Below are 21,079 nucleotides of genomic sequence, written 5' to 3' on the forward strand. Positions count from 1 at the left end.
CTGACCCTCCCCTGCTCATGCTCTGTCTCTCTCTCAGAAATAAAGAAAACATTAAAAAAAATAACTGTGTTCTCCTTTAGAAAGTACATTAAATTCTGACATTACAGTACATAATGGGAGGGTAAAGATGAGAGAGGAAAACACCAGTTCTAACCGGAAGAGGAGAGAGCATAGCTGTTGCTCAAAATTAGCTGTGGCTGCTGACAAAATTTTTGGCATGCGTCACAGAATTTTAGAGAACTCTTAATCCAAGATCGTAAATTAATCTGGAGATTTATTCTGAAAGGTATTTTCAGTGTACAAATCTGTGCCTTCTATTTATCAGCAAAATGAATAAGCACTATTGGCCATCTGTCTTCATAGATACTAAATGTTCTTGAAAAGTATGAATGGTCAAGCCGTAGAGACAGTTTTGTGTTTCAGGAGGATGAAACCATGAGACATGAAGATTTAAGATGTTAAAATGCATCCTGTGTAATCCCGGGGATATTTTCTTCTTCCTTTTGCAGACATACATTGGAAGTGTGGTTATATCCGTTAACCCATACCGGTCATTGCCCATTTATTCACCAGAGAAAGTGGAAGATTACAGGAATAGAAATTTTTATGAACTGAGCCCTCACATGTAAGTACAGTATTAAAGCACTGAGTTTCTCTTTCACTCCCGAGATGTGTAGTTGACAGATGTGTCCAGCTGTTTCCTTTGAGTCTCAGAGAAATGTTTTCGTCATTTTTTAAAATTAGATAAAGGAATGTGGAAGTTAATTGTCAATGCCTTATTTTAAATTAAAAAAAAAAGACAAAATACTTCATTTGGCGTCAAGGCCTTTAAGTTCTGAAATATTTGGGTTCAGTATGTAAAATATGTTCTGTTAAAAATTTTGCATAAGTAACAGCTGTTGCTAATTATTTTTGCAAATAAAACAAGAATGTGCATTGTTTATTCTTTTAAAGAGCCCAAGCAGCATTTTCATGGGTTGGGTCAAGAAAGATTCCAAGTGTTGAGTTGTGTAATGGTTTTGAGCAAAAGGAAGAAATGGTACCTTCAGTTTATAATCTTCATAGACTTTGTTCACCAGATGTGTATATCAGACCAATGATTTCACCTTCCCTGAAGCTAGCCACTTGTTTGATTTTGCTGAAGGTCACTTGTTAGTGTAAAGAATTTTGGTTAATAATAATCTACAATAATCATATAGTGCCAAGGTTGAAAAGCCTGCACTAAAGTGAAAGAGCTTGCAGAGTTTTACTTGTGTTCTAGCAGGAAAGAATTTTCTCTCTGTGATTGAAGATCAGCTATAGGCTCTATTGATTTTGACAGAAAGTAAAAGCTAATAATTAAAGGATATACATACCCTTGTCTTAGATGTTTCTCTTGTTAATGGAGCGTATAGTGGCATTTTGGGACTGCTTGGAACTTAAGATTTAAATAATTCCTGAAAATGGTTGTTCAAAGCTAAATGTTATCTATTTTACCAATCAAGTGGATTCTGATTATTCTGTTTTCTTCTAGAAGTAGATTTTGCAAGTCATCTTGTTTCATTTTGTTTTGAAATTTGTTTTATAAAGTTATCCGCATAGTGAAGTCCCTGTTGTGAAATACTTTATTTGATGCCTGAATATTTATTTTAAATTCTCAGCCTTGAAGCCGTGCTTCCCAAGGTAAGATGCTTGGATAGGCTGTGTTAGAATCCTCTAGAAGCTTGTGAAATATCTGTTTTCATAGGGCTTTCCTCTAACAGTCCAGGAATCTACACTTTTCACAAGCTTTCCCGGTGATACTGAAGTACGGGCGAGTTTGAGAACATGTCTTAGATGTGTATTTACAGATGTTTTCCTTTCCTTCACTGCTTACTGCAAATCGTGATCTTTACTGCAAATAGTCTTAATAATTTAATCATGGCTCATATTTATTGAGCACTTACCATGTGCAAGTACTGCTCTAAATATTTTACATGTATGATAGCTCATTGTATTCTTAAAATAACTCTGTAAGGTACATACTGTTACAAATGGGCAAGTTTTACCAAAGCCACACAGCTCATGGTGGGGAACCGGGCTGTGAAAATAGTCATCTGCTGTGTCTCTCAGCCAGAAATGGATTCCACTATTTTCATGGTAGGGCTCTTACTGTGCACTTCTGTCCACACATGAGGCACCCCAGGGTCACCTTAGCTGTGCCTCCATTTATCTCCAGAGACCATCCTTCTTCCATTTGCAGCTTTAATCTCCAGTTTGGGGATGTTTAGATATATAATAGATGTCTATTCTAGAACATAGAGGTTCACGCCCTATAATATCCATTTTTATCCCCTCCCGTGAAGTTTTTTCTAAGAGTCCATGTGGCACTGTTATCCCTAGTTTACCCCTCTTACTCCCCAAGGAAAACAGCTACAATCAGCTATAAAATAAATTCAAATGTACACTTAGAATAAAGACAATTTTTTTTAACTCAAGAAATGTTTATTAGATTGAGTTAGGTGACAAAAACTTTTCTCCATGGTCTATAAAGCACTGCATGGGGTGGCTGTGCAAAGTCCAAGTTTACCTAATGAGTCTGAATTTGCTAGGTTTGTATCACACATCTTCCCATCTCCCTTTGTTCCTTCAGTCCTCACCATACTCCTTCCCACCTATGTCATCTTTGCAGATTCTGTGCCTTCTGCCTGGAATGCTTTTCCCTCCCCTTCCACCCTCAGGCAACTCCTGTTCTTTCTTTAGGTCTCAGATTGCATTAGACCTCCTCAGGGAAGAACTGGCCGTCACCCCCTCCCTGCCAAGGTCAGATCTATTACCCTTGTCACAGTTAAAATTTAACCTTGCTCTGAGATTATTTGATTCATGTCTGCCTCACCTGCCATGCCAGCTCACCACAATACTCTCAGCATCTGAAAGTCAGTTCAGATGAGAATATATTTAACAGGACTTTCACTCTTTCACTTTTACTCACTATGTAATCTTGAGCAAATTACTTGAAAAAAAAAAACACTTCAACTCGGAAATTAAGCAGTTTGCTCTATTGACTGGAAAAATGATTATTAACTCCTAGGATTTTTGTGAGGGATAATTATCTAGTAGATATTTAGATAATTATCTGGCATATGGAAAGTGCTCAGTATGAAATGGGCTACAGCCCTGCAGTGAGTGATGGCAGCTGCTATTCACAGTGATTAACGTAATTATTGCGTGTGGGACCAGTTTCGAATCTTCTAACACACTCTTTCTTCCCAGTTTCTCTTCCATGGTGGGACATTTTCCTCCTTTAAGGCATTTTCCTGCATTATTCTTTGTGAATGTCCTTCTTTGACAGTGTCTGAAACAGGGTCAGTGATACCTAGATTTCCTGCTAAAACCTAGTCTGACATTCTCAGATAGGAGTTTTGCAGTATTAGAAGATAAAATGAGAGGCCCCTGGGAGGCTCAGTGGGTTAAGAGTCTGACTTTGGCTCAGGTCATGACCTCATCATGGTTTGTGGGTTTGAGCCCTGCGTTGGGCTGACAGTGCAGAGGCTGCCTTGGATACTATTTCTCCCTCTGTCTGCCCTACCTTCCCCCCCACCCCCCCCACCCCACACTTGCGGGCATGCATTCTCTCTCTCTCTGTCTCAAAAGTAAATAAAAATAAACTTAGAAAAAAAAAAGATAAGATTACTTCAGGCTTTTGATGCATTCTAGCCATAACTATTTCAAGAATTTGGTCCCAGTTTGAAGAAAAATCTTAAATAGCTGCTCAGACCACATATATTTTGAGAATTTTGCCAATTAATTTTCTTCAGATTATATTTGGAAATTAACTTGACCTGTTGTTGCCGTGAGTTATCAAAACATCCACATATTGCCCTTAGAGCTCGTGTGTTTTTAAAGGTGTCCAGAAGTTATCTTTCTTTATTTTATTTTTTTAAACAAAAAAAAAATTTTTTTTTTTTTTGTGACAGAGAGAGTGTGTGAGTGGGAGGCGGGGAGAGAACCCTAAGCAGGCTTCACACTGTCTGCACGGAGTCCAAATGAGGGTCGAACCCACGAACCGTAAGATCGTGACCTGAGCATAAACCAAGGGTCAGATGCTGAGCCACCCAGGGGCCTCTTATCTTTTTTTAAATGTCAGACAACTGAACAGTTTGCATATTTCACGTAAATATGTGACTTTAAGATAGCGGACGTGTATAGAATGAGAAAAATGAAACTAAACAGTGGTTTCTTACCTATACTCCTTTTCAAAGGTTCTCTTGTGTTGTTATACCCCTTCTCTCTTTTTCTCTGGGCCCCTGTCCCCTTTATGTTTGGAGTCCCCCCTTGAGTAGGCTGTCATTGGGCGGCATGCCTGGAGAAAGAAGGCCTCCATGGGGCAGCCTAGATGACACCGTTTGCCTTTCTGTTTGTGTAAGGAGTGTCTTTCCGATGTGATTTTAAAGTTCTTGGCACATAAGGAATTTTTTTATGTAGCCGGTGAGGGCTTAGTACCTTTCAGGTAACTCAGGAACTGCATTCTTGGAGAACTGCCTCAGGTCAGCCAACCTGAGACAGGCGAGAATGACAGAGGAGGGATGGGAATAATCGAACTACTTAATCTCTTCTCACTCAGAATAGCACCAATCCACTGCCTTTTGGTGGATGGTTGCCTTTTGATCTTGCAGCACTAGATACCACTTTATCACCATCCTGTGGATCCTCCTAAAATCAGCACATGCTACTTCCCTTCCCAGAAACCTTCCTGGGCTCCCTATTACTATTTGAGTGAACTCCCAAGTTCCATGGCTTCGTGTTCAAGCTCCACACAGTCTAGCCTTAGTTAGACCCCCGCACTCCAGCAACCTCCTTCATGGAACCTCCTCCCGAGTCCCAGCCGTTTATGTCTCCTCCTTTCCACTCCTCTTACTGCCTACCCATCTCTGTCATTAAAACCTTGCCGGTCTCCTCGGGTCTGTCTGAAAGCCCAGCCCACAGGTGACCTCCCCTGCCTCTGAGTTACCAAACCGCCTGTGATCTCACGCCCCACTTTTCTTACTGTGGTTTGTCATGTTTCTGTGTCATCCTCTTTAATGGGATAGAAGGTTCTGTAGATCAGGAATCTTATCCTGAATATCTCTGTGACGCTCTCAGTGCTTTTCTCTTAAGAGTCCAGTGACAATAGAACAAAAGAGGTTTTAAGTAATTTTTCATTACATTTTACTTGTGTTATCTCATCTCTGGCAATTCAATGAAATCAAACTATTCTTGGTAGGGTATTTACAGGGTTTATTCAAAATTTCGTGGAATATCATGGGAACTTCTTCACATTTTTGTAAAAAAGTAAGCTAAACCACTATTTTTATGGTGCCCTGCAACCCTCAGTGTTCAGATTCAATTTATTTATAATATAGAGCGCTTACCTCAAGAGTCTAGCCAAGGAACCACGGGAAGGGAAGGAAGAAGGTAGAGTGTTGGAGTCCCTGCCAGCAACCCCTTCTGGTGGTCACCACCCAGGAGAAAGTTGAAATGTGTCCTTAGCTTAGGATAGAACGTGGCAGCCATATTAATTACATGGGGTGTTACAAGCACTGTTTGAAGCAGCAGTCTTTCCCTTTTAGTGAATGAAAAAAAACCCTGCGACAAACTTTAAAAACTGAGAAAAGTGGCTTAAAGCTTTGAAAACTTTTGTTATTCTCACCTAAAAATGGGAAAGTGATGGAGGATTTGGACAGTGCTCGTATCAGTGGTCCAGACATGAGCCCCTCTGTCACTAGGGAACTTTTGACCCCTAATCCTGTGCCAGATTGATTTGATAGGACCACATGCCATTGCCCATAGAATGACATTGCTGGAAGGCTTGTGCGTTTTGAGTCTTTGTTACTCCTGTTATCCTTGTACTCAAAGTAACCCAGAAAAATGTTATAAAGAACATTTCTGGCCATATCTCAAAATATACTAGTGCTGTGAGTGTCCGGAGCTTAGGACAAAGGTCCAGGACAGAAGATCTAGATGTTGTCCCTGTTAGGATATCAGTATTTTTCTCCACAGCAGACTTGACTTTCTCTGAATAAAATTGTATTTATTTTGAGGACTCTGAGGACAGTTAGATCCTGAATTCTCATAGAGGTTGCTTATGTATCAGAATGCAAAAGTGCTTTCTTTTTAAAAAAATTCTTAAAAAATTTTTTACATTTATTTATTATTCAGAGACAGAGAGAGACAGAGCATGGATAGAGGAGGAGCAGAGAGAGAGGGAGACACAATACAAAGCAGGCTCCAGGCTCTGAGCTCGCTGTCAGCAGAGAGCCTGACGCGGGGCCCAAACCCACAAGCTGTGAGATCATGACCTGAGCTGAAGTCGGATGCTCAACCTACTGAGCCACGCAGGCACCCCAAAAGTGCTTTCTGAAGGAAAGAGAGAGAGAGAGAGAGAGAGAGAGAGAAAGTTGGTTGATGTTACTGAGGCTTTTGTATTATTTCTCTCATTTCACTTTTAGAATAACTGAGCATCTAATTGGTTCTGTACCTCTCCAAAAACCACGTGCAGAAACTGATGTGGTGCTTTCCCATATAGCATTCTTTCTACTTACTGCTTTTGGAAAGTTACTCATTTACTGGGCAAATATTTACTGAGCGCTCCCCATGTGGCAGGCTCCCTGTCAGACACTGGATGCAGTGGTGAGCAAAGCAGATAAAATTCCTGTCTCCTTGATGGGGAGGCAGTCTTCTGACTTAAGTATACAGAAACCAAGATTGTTCCAACCATCAGTTAGGAGGGAAACAGAGCAAAGGGAGGGAAGCTTTTGTGGAAGGCAAAGGGAATGTAGATAGTTGTCTTAGAAAGCACTGTTGACCCCCGTTCTCTCGGGTGGTTTGTGAGCTGATAGGTTGTGGTCTGGAAGGTTTTGCATCTGTGGAGACCTCTGACCTGCGCAAGTGACTTGTGCAGGACAGAGTCCGCACTCTGTCTTGAGTTCCGGTGTAGGCTCCTTAAGCTAACATTTCCTGTGGGATGACACCATTGTGAAAATAGTTGAAGTTGTCTGGTATCTTTTTGCATGACTCTCATGGGTCAAAATGAGCAGAAGGCAGTCACCGTGTTTGCTTTTAGTCTTGGCAGATACTTGTTTGATTCTGGACAACCATGGATTAGAAAATTTTTTGATTCAGAGAGACTACGTAGTTATCTGTTAGCCATGCAGTAGTGACGTGGAAGTGGGTGAAGGACAGCTCTTCAAATGAAGGCTTCCTGGGCTTGTGGTGAGAAGAAACATTTCTGGGCTTAGCCCAGATTCAGCTTTTATAAAGCTCCATGTACTGACTTCCTACCTTTGGTGCTCAAGATTTTATTCTCAGTTTGTTTTATTTTTTGTAAGTTTATTTATTTCTTTTGAGAGAGAGAGAAAGAGAGCACACCTGCAAGTGAGAGGGAGAGGGGCAGAAAGAGAGAGAGGTGAGAGAGAAAATCCCAAACAGGCTCCACACTGTCAGCGTGGAGCCCGATGTGGGGCTCAAACTCCTAGACTGTGAGATCGTGACCTGAGTGTAAATCAAGGGTCCAGTCAGATGCTTAATCGACTGAGCCACCCAGGCGCCCCTTAGTTTATTGTCTTATTGGGTATATGTTCCTGGCAGAAAGACACCTCAGCTAATTTCTTTTTCAGATTATGAACCGTTTTCAATTAAAATTGGAAGGTTGGATCTATGCCACCATAATGCTTTTATCATGAAAATCATTGTGATAGAAGAATACATTCATTGTTTCTGTATGTCTGAGAAGTCTCAGATTCCTAATTTCTAGATCCCTAATAGAATTTATACCACTTCTCACAAAATGCACATCGTAGACTTGGAAGTTCATTTTGAGAAGCCTTGGCAGTGCCGAGCACACATGCTTACCAGCATACAGGGTTATTTCAGTGACACCCTCTTAAAGGGAAAAGTTTGTTCTTAGCGAAATAGTTTTCTTCCTGCTGGAATGTTAGAGGTCTTTAACAGTCCCTGAGAAATTCTACCACATTCTAGAAAAGATCTGTTTCATCCAAAGGAGTGGCACGGAGGCCTCAGTCCTGAAAATAATTAGTCTAACATTTCACTCCCAACAAAGAGAACTATAGTTGGAGCCCCTGTGGGGGAGCCCTGTCTAGAGAGTGTGTTTAGGGTAGGTGGCGAGGGGATGAGAAGCACGGCCATGATCTGTTGCTAGGACTTGTGTGGCAGAAGGACAAGGTAGGAAGGGCAAAGGGAGCCGTATCGGAGTTTGCCTAACAGGGATCAGCAAATACTAGTCCTCATCCAGTCTGGGGCAGTTAGCAAAGCCAGACAGAATGGAAACAGAGTTCAGTAAAGTGTGTCGGGTCCCACACTTAGGAGACCGGAGAGACAAGAGTGTGTCCTGGGGTAGACAGCCCTAGTGTACCAGCCCCAGCAGGGTCTTGTTGCTGCCCGCATTGTCCAAAATGTCTTCCTTCCCAACTCCTGCCTGTCTCAGGGATCCCCATCCCCACGTGGAAGTGGGGATACCAACTGCATGCCTAACCATCCTTTCAATTCTGACACTACTCCCATTTAGGGAAGATTTCCCAGGTCAAGGGCTCAGTCTCACAAGACAGCCCTGCTTCGGATGCCTGCTGCACGTGGAGTGGCCAGGCTACCCACATTTCTACTCAGCTGATTGCCAGTTTGGGGGTTTCCGCAACCTTTCTTAGGTTCAGTGATTTGCTAGAATGACTCATAGAACTCAGAAAATACCTTACATCTGTTGGCTTATTGTAAAGGATATAACCCGGAACTACCAAATGGAAGAGATGCATAGGGCAGAGTGTGGGGTGGAGGAGAAGCACACAGTTTCCATGCCCTCTCCGGACATGCCATCTTGCCAGCACATCAGTACTTCACCAACCCGAAGCTCCCTGAATCTCCTTGTTCAGAAGTCTTTATAACCCAGTCTGCAGCTCCTCTTTCCCTTCCCTGAGGTGGGGAGCTGGGACTGGAAGTTCCCACTGTGTCATCATGCATTTGGTCTTTCTGGTTAGCAGCCTTCATCCTGAAGCCACCTAAGGGGTCCACCATGAGTCACCTCCATAGCATAAACTCAGGTGTGGGTGAAAGGCATTTGTTCTGAGTAACAAAGAACATTCCTATTACTCAGGAAATTCCAAGGGTTTCAGGAGCTCTGTGCTAGGAATCAGAGACAGAGACCAAATACATTTCTTACACCACAGATGTGCACATGTGCACGCATCATTCTTGAGCGTTAGCTTCCCAAAGCCAAGTTGATGTTGGAGTTTCTCTATGCTGCTGTGGAAACCGGAATTAGTGGGCCTCCTTTTTCCAAGAAATATCTTAAGGGTAGTTCACCAGTTCAACTCAATAAACACTGAGTGTCATAAAGACCCAACTGTCAGCTCCGCGCCTCAGGCGCCCCCTCCACATGGGCCCTGGATCCCATCCAGCCCTTCTTGTAGTCCTGAAGGACATCTCTCTAGGATTTTCTCTCAACTATATTCTCAACCTTCCTTCTCTCTCTTCCCTTCCCGCCAACACATAGTACTTAATGGTTCTTGTGATTCCACGACTCTTAGCTATAACAGTTTTCTTCTGTTATAAAATTCTTTGCAGAAGTTGCATATACTTGTTGGGTTGGACTTTTATCTCCCCACTCACTACAGCTATTCTTTTCAAGATCACTTGGGACCTCCATGTTGTCAAATCCAGTTGTCAATTTTGAACCCTATCTATCTTCCTTTAAGTATCAGTAACATTTGACACCGTGACCAATTCCTTCCTGAAATCCTCTTTTAAAAATTTGGCTTTCTGGCCTCCACACTTTTCCTGTTTTCCCCTAGCCGCTGGCCTCTCCGTCTCTGGCCTCCGTGGGATGTTCCTCTTCCTCTTCCTCTGAATGTTAGCACGTCTAAGGTCCCGGTTCTGGACGTTTACTTTTCTCTTCCTGTAGGCATTAGTTACATGAGCCTATGTAGGCTTTAAATGCCCCCTGTGTGCTGATGCACCCAGAATTAGGTCTCTAGTTTGAACTTCTTCCCTGAGCTCCTGGTGATTTGGCATCTTCACCTCTTCTTCATACTTGCTTGGTTGTCCCAGAGGCATCTCAGACTTCAGAAAGTATCAAACCAGACTTCAGATTGGCCTTCTCCCTCTCCTCTTTCCCATCTCAGCTGGTGACAGCACCATTCTTTGGCTGTTCGTGCCACACCCCTTCTTTCTTTTCTCTCCCACCCCGCATTCATTCCATCATCAGGTCGTGTTAGCTCTACCTTTATATACCCAGCCTCACTACCTCCATTGCCGCCATCTTGTGTTGCTTAGATTATTGGAGAAGCCTCCTAATGGGTCTCCTTACTTCAATTCTACTATTGTCTCCTCCTCCCACACCTTACCCCTCAGCCATCTTTTGTCCACAAATGTTATAGTTACTGGCCAAAGTGATTTCTCTTTTTCTTTTCTTTTAAAATTTTAACGTTTATTTTATTGTTGAGTGAGAGAGACAGAGCGTGAGCAGGGGAAGGGCAGAGAGAAGGAGACACAGAATCTGAAGCAGGCTCCAGGCTGCCAGCTGTCAGCACAGAGCCTGACGCAACGCTCGAACTCAGGAGCTGTGAGATCAAGACTTGAGCCGAAGTCGGACACTCAACCAACTGAGCCACCCAGGCGACCCATAGAGTGATTTTTCTTGTAGATGTTCATCATATTGTTTTCCTTTGCTGCTCAGAAACCTGTAGTGGCTCATGTATGTCCTGCAGGCCTCCGCTTGATGCAGGCACTGGTCAGCTGACTGGGAATGTTATTTCTCTGCTCCACCCCCTTTGCTCTAGTCACAGTGGCCCCCCACTGCTGCTCCTCTCACATGCCAAACACTCTCCGGTACCTTTCCCTCATATAGGAGCTGATTTGTTCTCTTACTTCAGTTAGGAACTGTCTTTTTTTTTTTTTTTTTTAAGTTTGTTTATTTATTTTGAGATTGAGAGAGAGAGAGTGTGAGCAAGAGAGGGACAGAGAGAGAGGGAGCGAGAATCCCAAATAGGCTCCTCAATGTCAGCACAGAGCCTGACGCAGGGTTTGAACTCATGAACCGTGAGAACATGACCTGAACTGAAATCAAGAGCCAGATGCTTGGATGCTTAACCACCTGAGCCACCCAGGTGCCCCAGTTAGGAAGTGCCTTAAATGTCAGTGATAACAGTGCCTGAAATAGCAGTCTCCGCCCCAGTCATGCATCATCTCCTTAGACTATTTTACTTTTCTTTGTTGATTGTTATCTGATATTTCACTAGGTGTTCATTCATTGGTGTCTTTATTTAAAAAATATTTTTTAAATGTTTATTTATTTTTGAGAGAGAGAGGGTGAGACCTAGCATGAGTGGGGGAGGGGCAGAGAGAGAGGGAGACACAGAATTTGAAGCAGCCTCCGGGCTCTGAGCTGTTAGCACAGAGCCAGATGCTGGGCTTAAACCCATGAATGGCCTGAGCTGAAGTCAGACGCTTAACCGACTGAGCCATCCAGGTGCCCTGATGTCTTTATTGTTTGTCTCCTGGGCTGGAATATCATCTCCATGAGAGCAGGGCTCTGTTTATTCCGCATACCTCTGTACCCACAGCAATTGGAATGACGCCTGACAAGGAGCAGGCACTCTGTAAATATTTGTTGGGTGAGCGGATGAATGAATGAATTTGGGGGTCTACTCTTTGTTACAAACTGTGTGTAAAAGGCACACGTGGTCTTTGTCTTGAGAATTTTCCAGCCTAGGTGGAGGGAGTGGGGACTGGCTACATAAACGGGTCATTTTAATATAATGGCATACTTGCAATGACAGAGAACAAGTGGGAAGTACAGAAAAATTAGTGGGTTCAGGGATTCTCAAGGCGCCATCTGTGTTGAGTCTTGCAGAAGAAATTCAAGAACTAGGTGGCTGCTGTGGTGTAGTAACTATGTAGAAGATGAAGCAAAAGGCCAGTTTGGGCTACGCACAGTGAGCCAGGAATCTTAGGAAGGGCAAAGGTGTTTAGGTTGAGATGATAGCTACATGTAGAACTTTTTTTGTTGTTTTAAATAAAACATTCAGATACCAGTCTACTTGAATCCTTGGGAGTATTGAAGGGTTATGAAGCTTACTCCTAAGTAATAGAGGAGAATTTGAGATGAGGGCAGTACTTAAAATTATAAGCTTATGTGTCTGAAAAAATTGTCATCTTGCATTTTCAGTCACCAACTGGAAAAAATGTTCAGACTTGTTAAATATGCCTAAATATGTATGTGTATAAATTCAGTGTTTTAATGAATGGGTGTTAAATGACTGAATGTTGAAATGACTTTATAAGTGGAAACAAATGTTAATTCATTACGTTTTATGACAGAACCTCTAGTCGCTATTGGTAATCAATCATATTATTCAGAAGGCAAAACATGCGATACAGACTTTCAAAATCAATATACTGAATTTCAGCAATTATTGACTTCTATAAAGGATGCACACTCCTTTGGCTATGAAGCCATTCCCTTGAGGTGGGGTTCAATGTCTGGATGCATGGGTGTTCAGCCTGAGGTCTGGAAATCATATTCACAGTTATATTAGGAACATCCTAAGCCTTATAGATGGCTTGGCCTAATGTAAAAAAAATAGCAATAGAGGAATAAATTAGAACGCCTACATTTTCTACTAATCTTTTTCCTCAGTCCACCTCCACAGCAAAGAGTTAGAAGGCACCTGGAGGGAGGGAGGATTTGGCTGGTTTGCACCATGGATCTCTCTACCTTTGGGAAATGCATGCAGGCTTATGCTTAGGTTGTCTCCTTATTAAGATTTCAGATTGCTGTTAGAGGGATTCATTCCCACTTTCATATTCTATATTTTCGTGAAGTGCGGGATCTCTAAAGGCTCTTGGATGTTTCTTTAGGAATTGCTCATTTTTAAAATTTATTTATTTATTAAGATTTTTTTAATGTTTTTTTTTTTAATTTCTGAGAGAGAGAGAGAGAGAGAGAGAGAGATTGGCAGTGTGAGAAGGGGAGAGAGGCAGTGTGAGAAGGGGAGGGTCAGAGAGAGAGGGAGATACAGAATCCGAAGCAGGCTCCAGGCTCTGAGATCGCTGTTAGCACAGTGCCCAATGTGGGGCTTGAACCCATGAACCGTTGAGATCATGATATGAGCCGAAGTCAGACACTTAACCTACTGAGCCACCCAGGCGCTCTATGGAATTGCTCATTTTTAAACTATTGCTTTGATTGCTTTCAAAAGACATAGTCTCCTATTCATAGGCCCTAGCCCACATTTGGTCCTTTAGTGTTGCTGTCTCTTCTATGTTTATAACTGTCTTGTCCGTTATTAAGAATGGAGGCTTATACATAATTGGCCCATGTGAATAGCATAATAGATAAAAACAAGGACATCGAAAATGGCAGAATCCCATCCGGGGCCACAGAGAATTGCATTAAAAATGTTACTGAAGTATTAAGATGTTAAGTCATAGGTTATAAAATGAACACGTGTGGCTATTTAAGATAACGTGATATGGGTGAGTCATTGCCATCTGATTACTCATGACCTGCAGTGGGGGTATAAGGAAGGAGGAAGTGTGGACATGTGTATGGGTGTTTATTGGGCATTGTTCCTAAAACAAATAGAAATGCTATATAACGCTTTGTGTAATAGCTTCCTTTTCATAATGTAACATAGTTTTCACTATAATAGTATCTATGATTGTGAATCATTCTTTGTCTTGCAGGTACAGTTAAGGTAGCATAACTGAGTCTTAAAAGTTGAAAACCTGTCATTTTTTTTAATATTTAGGGACCTCAGCTCTTCTTTGGTGTTCATATCCGGCATTGATTGTGACTAGAACTTTGACAATTAAAATCAGTCCTAAGTGAAGATAGAGAAGTTGAGTTTGAATGAGGTTGTAGCTGGTGATCAGTTTGTTGTGATCCCGCTTTCACTTGGGCTCTTCTGGCCTGCTCCACTGTTGCTTTCCTTTCTCCTCCTTTCCCTCCCCCGGGCCTTGTGTTTTGTTACCCTCACTCCACACTTCTCCGTACCTCACAGGCTCCTCATCTTTCAACATGTATCGGGGGCACACCCGCATTTTCTTAGGGGTACTCCTTCATCTTGCAGCTTCTTCCTGAAAGACCACTTCATGGCCCTAATGCCTGTTTTCCATGGCGTGCGTTATGTCACGATCATATGGCACATTATTGTGTGCCGTCTTATGGATTTCATTCATTGTTTCCTATGTGTGTATTGGGCTCACTCAAGAGGAAACATCTTTTGAGCAGGGACTCTGCATTATGCTTGTCTTGTTGCCGTAAGATTGGTGGGCTTAAGATCCATTCAGTGTGGTTGTTTATATACGGTTAAGCACGTAGTTAACTGTTAAGTAATACCACAGTAATGTACTGTGCACGTTATAAAACATACACAACTATAGGGGGAAACCTGATGACAAAAGATGTAAACATAGATGTTCTAATATTTTACATCCACACTCCAGTGTTCATCTTGGTTAGGCCCCAGGCCCAAACCTCACTTTGGGGGCTCAGTGTTAGGTACATGTTAGGGACTCAGGAGATATTTATTTTTAACCTTTATCAATTCTGTGCTGGTTGCTAACAAAAGTTTTGACTGTCCCAGGGAAAATCAGGGTTGTAGGCTAAACAAGGTAGGTTACGCTTGGGGAACAAACCTTCACATCTCAAGGTAGAACACGCGAAGGCTTGTTTCTCACTGATGGCATCGTCTCAGGATAATCAGTGATTTCCTCAGAGGCTTGCCCGCAAGTGGTCCCACATTTCCAATCTGCTTCCAGCTCAGGGTTGTTAACAGCTGTAACACACAGCTTTTAAGTTTGCCGTGGAAGGTGAAGAGAGAGCACAGCCAGGCCTCATTCTCCAGTCGGGGCGCTCGGTGCACGGTCCCATGGGCTCAGCCTAACTGCAAAGTTAGCCTGGAGGTACTTTGTCCCATGTACCCAGGGAGAGGAAGAAGTGGTGGGACTTGGTAAATATGTTGCAGGGCCTCCTGTTTGCTGGGATCATCTATTCATTTCAGTAGGGTTGCTGATATTTCATAATTCAGCTCACAGGTGTTGTGTAAAGCAAGCTTCTGTGCAAATTTAAATAGGAGTTCGGTAATAGAATTTAGAAAGAAAACAGATCCTCTTTCAAATATTTTTTCCTTGTAATGACTGTAATTATGGTGCATTTTCACATTTCGACTTTAATCTTATTTGAATGCATTTTATCATATTTTTAAGATTTTATCTTTTTTATTATAATTTTTAGTTTTTGTTTATTTTTTAAGTAATCTCTACACCCAATGTGGGTGAATGCATTTAAACTACAGATGTAGAACTGTTCATTCATTTTTCATGTTTCTGTTGCTATTCCTTTTCTTTCACATTGCTGTTCGGCATAGAGGCTAATGGCGTATTGGCTTCTAATGAACAAGGGTTTTTAATAGTGTCACATTTTCTTGTTCTTGTTTCCAGGAGTAGTTAATACGTGAATATTTGAAGAGGTGTTTACATGCTTTCGTAGTTTATGGTAATATATCTATCTTTGGTTCAACTACCATATTACTGATTTTCTTAAAACCAACATGTTTACTGGGAGTCTTAGAAAATTTGATGTTGACCTCGTCTGTATTAATTACATATTCATCTATGGGGAATTGTGGCAGAATAGTTCTAGTCAGCTTTGAAATTTAAGCCAGGGCAATGTTAATTTTTTTGGATTCAACTCTTTTCCAGATGGGTGGTGAATGAATAAAACTCAATTTCTCCTACGCTGGGGAATTGAAGCTATGCGTAAGGATAACTGTAGTTAAATTCCTTTTGCAAATACGGATGTAACCAGAGATGGAGGGTGAAGAAGTATTAACATTTTAGAAATGATTACAGAATTTTAATATTATTTCTGACCAATAATTTTTAATTTTTAGGCAGTAATCTTAATTTTTATGGTAGGCAAACCAAAACCCACTTCTTCACCCCCCCAATATAATGTCACTTTGTATTTTCATATTATATAATGTAGATAATATGTTATTTCTGAATTTTACTTCCAAATTTATATGATTCTCTTGTTAATTTTGGTCACGGTCCAAGTACTTGCAAAAATACTTGAGGTATACCCTTTATATATACTTTTCTTGTATCCTCTTAATCTGGATAAATATACTTTTTTTTGTAAACTGTTTTATTGAATATAAAAAGCAAGTTCCAGTTTTTATATCTCTAAGCATTTATTAAAAAGCAGATTAATGTTTTTATGTGTATATATCTTATTTTACCTACAACACAGTATCACCTTTTGAGAACAGACTAAACTTTCTATTTTCTTTGATACAAGAGTACCAAATTAAGTACCTTGCACATTGTTACTATTAATATTTGCAAGTCAGTATATCCAAAGGTATGGTTAAAAATCATGGTCAACCAACTCTTTGAAGGCATTATATAGGGCATTAAAAGCAGCATGAATAATTGGAATAAGATTCTGATTAACCTTTAAGCCAGATGCACATTTGGATGTTGGGAGCTTTGTACTTGCTGTTCTCCCTGCTTAGAATGCCCTAGCCCCTGTGTGTGTGTGTGTGTGTGTGTGTGTGTGTGTGCGCGTGCACGTGCATGTATGTATCTCTCATCTACATACCTACATACCTATTTCTGTATGCCTCTATCTATCTGTCTTCTCCACATGTCCTTCTCCCTTATCTCCTTTAAGTCTTTGCTTAAATGTCATCTTAGTGAGTTCTTCCACTGTATTCTAACAGTCTCAGCCTGCTCCCCTTTTCTGCCCTGTCCCAATACCCACTATTCTTCTTGCCTGCTTTATTTCTCTTCTCGCCACCTTCCAGCAAACTGCACTTTACTTCCTTTATTTATTGCCTACCTTGTCTCCATCTCATCCCGTAGAACATTCAGTGTATGCCCAGTGGCCAGAACAGTGGCCGGCACATGTTAGAGAGTCTGTAATATCATTTCAGTAGATTCAATAAGGCTTAATCACATGTTCAAAAATATCTCATGTTCCAGGAATTCCAGGATAAATTGTAAAGTCTTTATCTTAGCTTGATATTTAGCAACTGCCACAAAAAGAAAGAAAGAAAAAAAGAGGGGAATTTCAAATGGTATAATATAATTTTTAATTATATAGGAAGCAACTTTAAGTATTCATAATAGAGACCAGAAAATAATAAAGTTATTCAAGTATGAGATTTGAATGTATCTTGAGAATGTTACAGCTGAATATTCACAGATTAATTTGCACCGTCAGTAAGATTATTTGTGGTGTTTAAGAATTTATGAGTTTTTGAATGGGAAATATTCAACAAACAGTTTATGAGTGGGAAATATTTAATTCTAAGGTTCCTTTCAAATGTAAAGTTCTAGGGGCGCCTGGGTGGCTTAGTCGGTTAAGCGTCCGGCTTTCGCTTAGGTCATGATCTCACGGTTCGTGAGTTCGAGCCCCGCGTCCGGCTCTGTGCTGACTGCCAGCTCAGAGCCTGGAGCCTGTTTCAGTCTGTGACTCCCTCTCTCTCTGACCCTCCCCTGCTCATGATGTCTCTCTCTCCTAGAACTAAATAAAAACATTAAAAAAAACATAAAAAAATGTAAAGTTCTATGGGTATATGATTCTCTTTTTTGAGAAATGTATGGCATATATTAGGAAAAATCATTAGCAATTTTTTTTTTTTTATGTTCATGAGTAAAAGGTTTGCTTCAGTCATCTAGAATAGTTAACGGGGTGTATGTGGGGCCACTTCGTTCAGTGGGAACCAGAGGTCATGATCTAAATTCGAGTGATCACAGATGCATTAACACATCTAGAGTTGAAGTTGGTTTTGCCCTTTTTCAACTTCAGTGTCACCTGGGCGCATGTGACAGGAGCTCTTCTCTCAGCTTGGAGATGTAACCAGGGGCATCATTTACCTTGAAGTGTCGGCAAATATTTTCCGACTCTCCTTTTAGAGATGCCTCTCAAGACATACATCTTAATTGTTTTTGGGTTATTGGTGGCCAAGACTTGGTTGATTTATATTGGGGATCCCAGTGACTGGAACGATACATGTTCACAACACGTGCCTCATTTGCAGTGTCTCCACAAAAGCGTGTAAGGAAAGAATCCTCTAGGGGTTCGCAAGAAAGAATGATAATATTGGATTTTTGCAGAGGAATTGAGGTTTGAGGTGGTTGGGTGATGGATTAGGGGATAAAGCACAGAATTCGGAATGCACAAATAATTCGAGTAGATACAGAGTCCATGTCAACAGTCATGCATTTAGAATTCCTGTGTCTGCAACATGTGGCAGGAAAATAGCCCTTTGAAATGTCTCTTGACTCAGTGTTGCCATGACTTATTCTGCTGGATACTGAAGACTTGAGAATAGTTTTTGAATGTTATAGTTGTAAGTGAATAGATGAAAAATTTCTGAGGAATTGCCTTTCTTAACCATGCTCATAAGGGAGCTCCTATATTTGGAAGCATATTTATCTATCTACCTACCCAACCTGTCTATATGCCTCCATCAGTATATCATCTCCCCCCACCAAACAAACGAAACCCAAAGAAGAGGTGTTACTGTTCACATGGATTTTAGTCACATTAATTGCATTATTGGCTTTTTGTAGTTCAACAGTATGTGAGGGATGTGAATGAAAGCTAATTATCATATCCCCCTCATATTGAAAATTGACTGGAGGCACCTTACTATTTTACAGTCAATATTATAAAATGACTAGCTTTTTTAAAAAAAAACATTTTAATGTTTACTTATTTTAGAGAGAGACAGAGAGAGAGAGAGAGAGAGAGAGACTCTGAGTGTGAATAGGGGAGGATCAGAGAGAAAGGGAGACACAGAATTGGAAGCAGGCTCCCAGCTCTGAGTTGTCAGCACAGAGCCAGATGTGGGGATCAAATTCACAAACTGTGAGATCGTGACCAGCGCCAAAGTCGGCTGCTTAACTGACTGAGCCACCCAGGCACCCATAAAATGACTAGTTTTAAAGTCAGAGCAAAGGAAACAGAATAAATGAGGCCCAAACAAAAGTTAATACCATGATGTACTGCATGGTTATTGAACTTGGATTTTCATTTGCTGGTAGTCCAAACAGAAAGAGAAATATAATCAGTTACAAAGTAACTTTTGCACATAAGATCAAAGTACTTGAGTTGCTCAAGAGAGGTAAAGTTTTCCTTACCAGTTAGATTTAAAGAAATTTCTTATGGGACTTAGGATGTGAAGAATGTCATCTTGAACAACACTTTAAAATTTCCCTGCGTATAATAGAGTAGTGAATATTATATAGCTACTTCTTTTTTTTTTTTTTAAAGAAAGGCTTTTTTTTTTTTTTTTTTTCTGAGAGAGAGAGGCAGAGTGAGCAGGGGAGGGTCAGAGAGAGGGAGACACACAGAATTTGAAGCAGGCTCTAGGCTCTGAGCTAGCTGTCAGCACAGAGCCCGATGCGGGGCTCGAACCAATGAACTGTGAGATCATGACCTGAGCCAAAGTCGGCTGCTTAACCGACTGAGCCACCCAGGTGTCCCAAGAAAGGCATTTTAAAAAAATGTTTATTCATTTTTGAGAGAGAGAGACAGAGCATGAGTAGGGGAGGGACAGAGAGAGACACACACACAGAACTTGAGGCAGGCTCCAGGCTCCATACTGTCAGCACAGAGCCCGACACAGGGCTTGAACTCACAAACCCTGAGATCATGGCCTGAGCCGAAGTCAGACTCTTAACTGACTGAGCCACCCAGGCACCCCTATATAGCTGCTTCTTAGGCCACTTCACTATGTGGAAGTTAACCTAAGCTGTGCCACTAAAGAGGATGTAACACCCAAAGCACAAGATAGGAGGAACAAGTCCATAAGACATAGAAGTCAGTGGTTGTCATCCTGGGCTGCTCAGTAGAACTGCTGCAGAACTTGATCGGGAGCTGTGGAATGTGGAAGAACAAGGCATCAGCACCTAATGTAATTCCAGTGTGCATCCACAGTTACGAACCACCAGTACAAATACCGAGCTTATTGACGGTTTGAGTTGATTCAGGAATGCGATGAACCGAGAGATTGCATTTCCTCCTTCTGGTGCTACTTCTGTGACAGTTTTGTATGTGCCTGCATTTGTTTTCTTTTTCTTCATAACTGGACTTTGCACTAAAGGTGTTCTGCAGACATGTAGAGGTTATATTCTCTGGAAAACTCCCAGAGTACACACTCTCTTGTCCATAAAAGAGCCTCAATTTTAAACCCACCGAGTAATAGGTTGGGCTGTCGTCATTTTATGAAAATTGATGGAGCAAACTGAGAGTTGTGTAAATAGGTGGCCCCCTCCTCTCTGCTGGGCCATAATACATGATAAATGGAGAATTCCCTAGACTGGAACTAGTTTATGATATGATGGTTATTAGGCAACTGTGTAGGATATAGGCATGGTTCCAGTCCTCAGGCTTGGAGAGTGACTGCAGACAGTGGTATTTTCTTTGTCACGTGCTTGTGGATGTGGGTGTGCATGTGCATGTGTTTTCTTTTTTAAGGTGTTTTTCTCTTTTTTAACCATAAGGTTAGGTGCATAAAATATACCTAGGAATTGGGATTCCCTATTTGCAGGACTGTCTATGCAAATTGCAGAGAAGTCCTCCTGCAATATAATGTGCCCAGTTCTGAAACCTCCCAATATAATGGTCTTCTCTGTCCTATGCCTGCTACAGGCATATAGAAAGCTCTGGCAAGGTCGTTTGCCATCATTCTAGGACCTGTCACTAAACTGGTTGAATTCAGGGTGCTTGGGTGGCTGAGTTGGTTAAGTGTTGGACTCTTAATTTTGGCTCAGGTCATGACCTCAGGGTCATTGAGAGCTCTGCACTGACCGGGTGGAGCCTGCTTGAGATTCCCTCTCTCCCTCTCCCTTGATCCTGCCCCCGGTTGTGTGTGCACGCTCATGCTCACTCTCAAATGAATAAATGAATGAATGAGTGAATGGGAGAGTTGGATTCACTATTATGCCAGATCTCAGTGGCGAGAAAGACACATGGAGAGGAGCAGAGGGACATTGCCACAGGTTTTCCAGGCAGTGTTTTTACTCGTTTGAGTTATGAAGATTTAATGTGAGG

General features: G+C 41.5%; 1 protein-coding gene across 3 annotated transcripts in view; it reads left to right on the top strand.

Annotated features, from left to right (window-relative positions):
* MYO1B (myosin IB) overlaps positions 1-21,079 on the top strand; it is a 186,536-nt gene that overhangs the window by 50,176 nt on the left and 115,281 nt on the right. For all 3 annotated transcript variants that reach the window (XM_039234690.1, XM_039234691.1, XM_039234692.1), the window contains exon 3: positions 510-625. In XM_039234690.1, coding sequence (XP_039090621.1) covers positions 510-625 — 116 coding nt within the window. The remainder of the gene's footprint in view (positions 1-509; positions 626-21,079) is intronic.

The sequence above is a fragment of the Hyaena hyaena genome, unplaced genomic scaffold (genome assembly GCF_003009895.1).
Source record: "Hyaena hyaena isolate Hyena2069 unplaced genomic scaffold, ASM300989v1 scaffold_92, whole genome shotgun sequence".
NCBI lineage: Eukaryota > Metazoa > Chordata > Mammalia > Carnivora > Hyaenidae > Hyaena > Hyaena hyaena.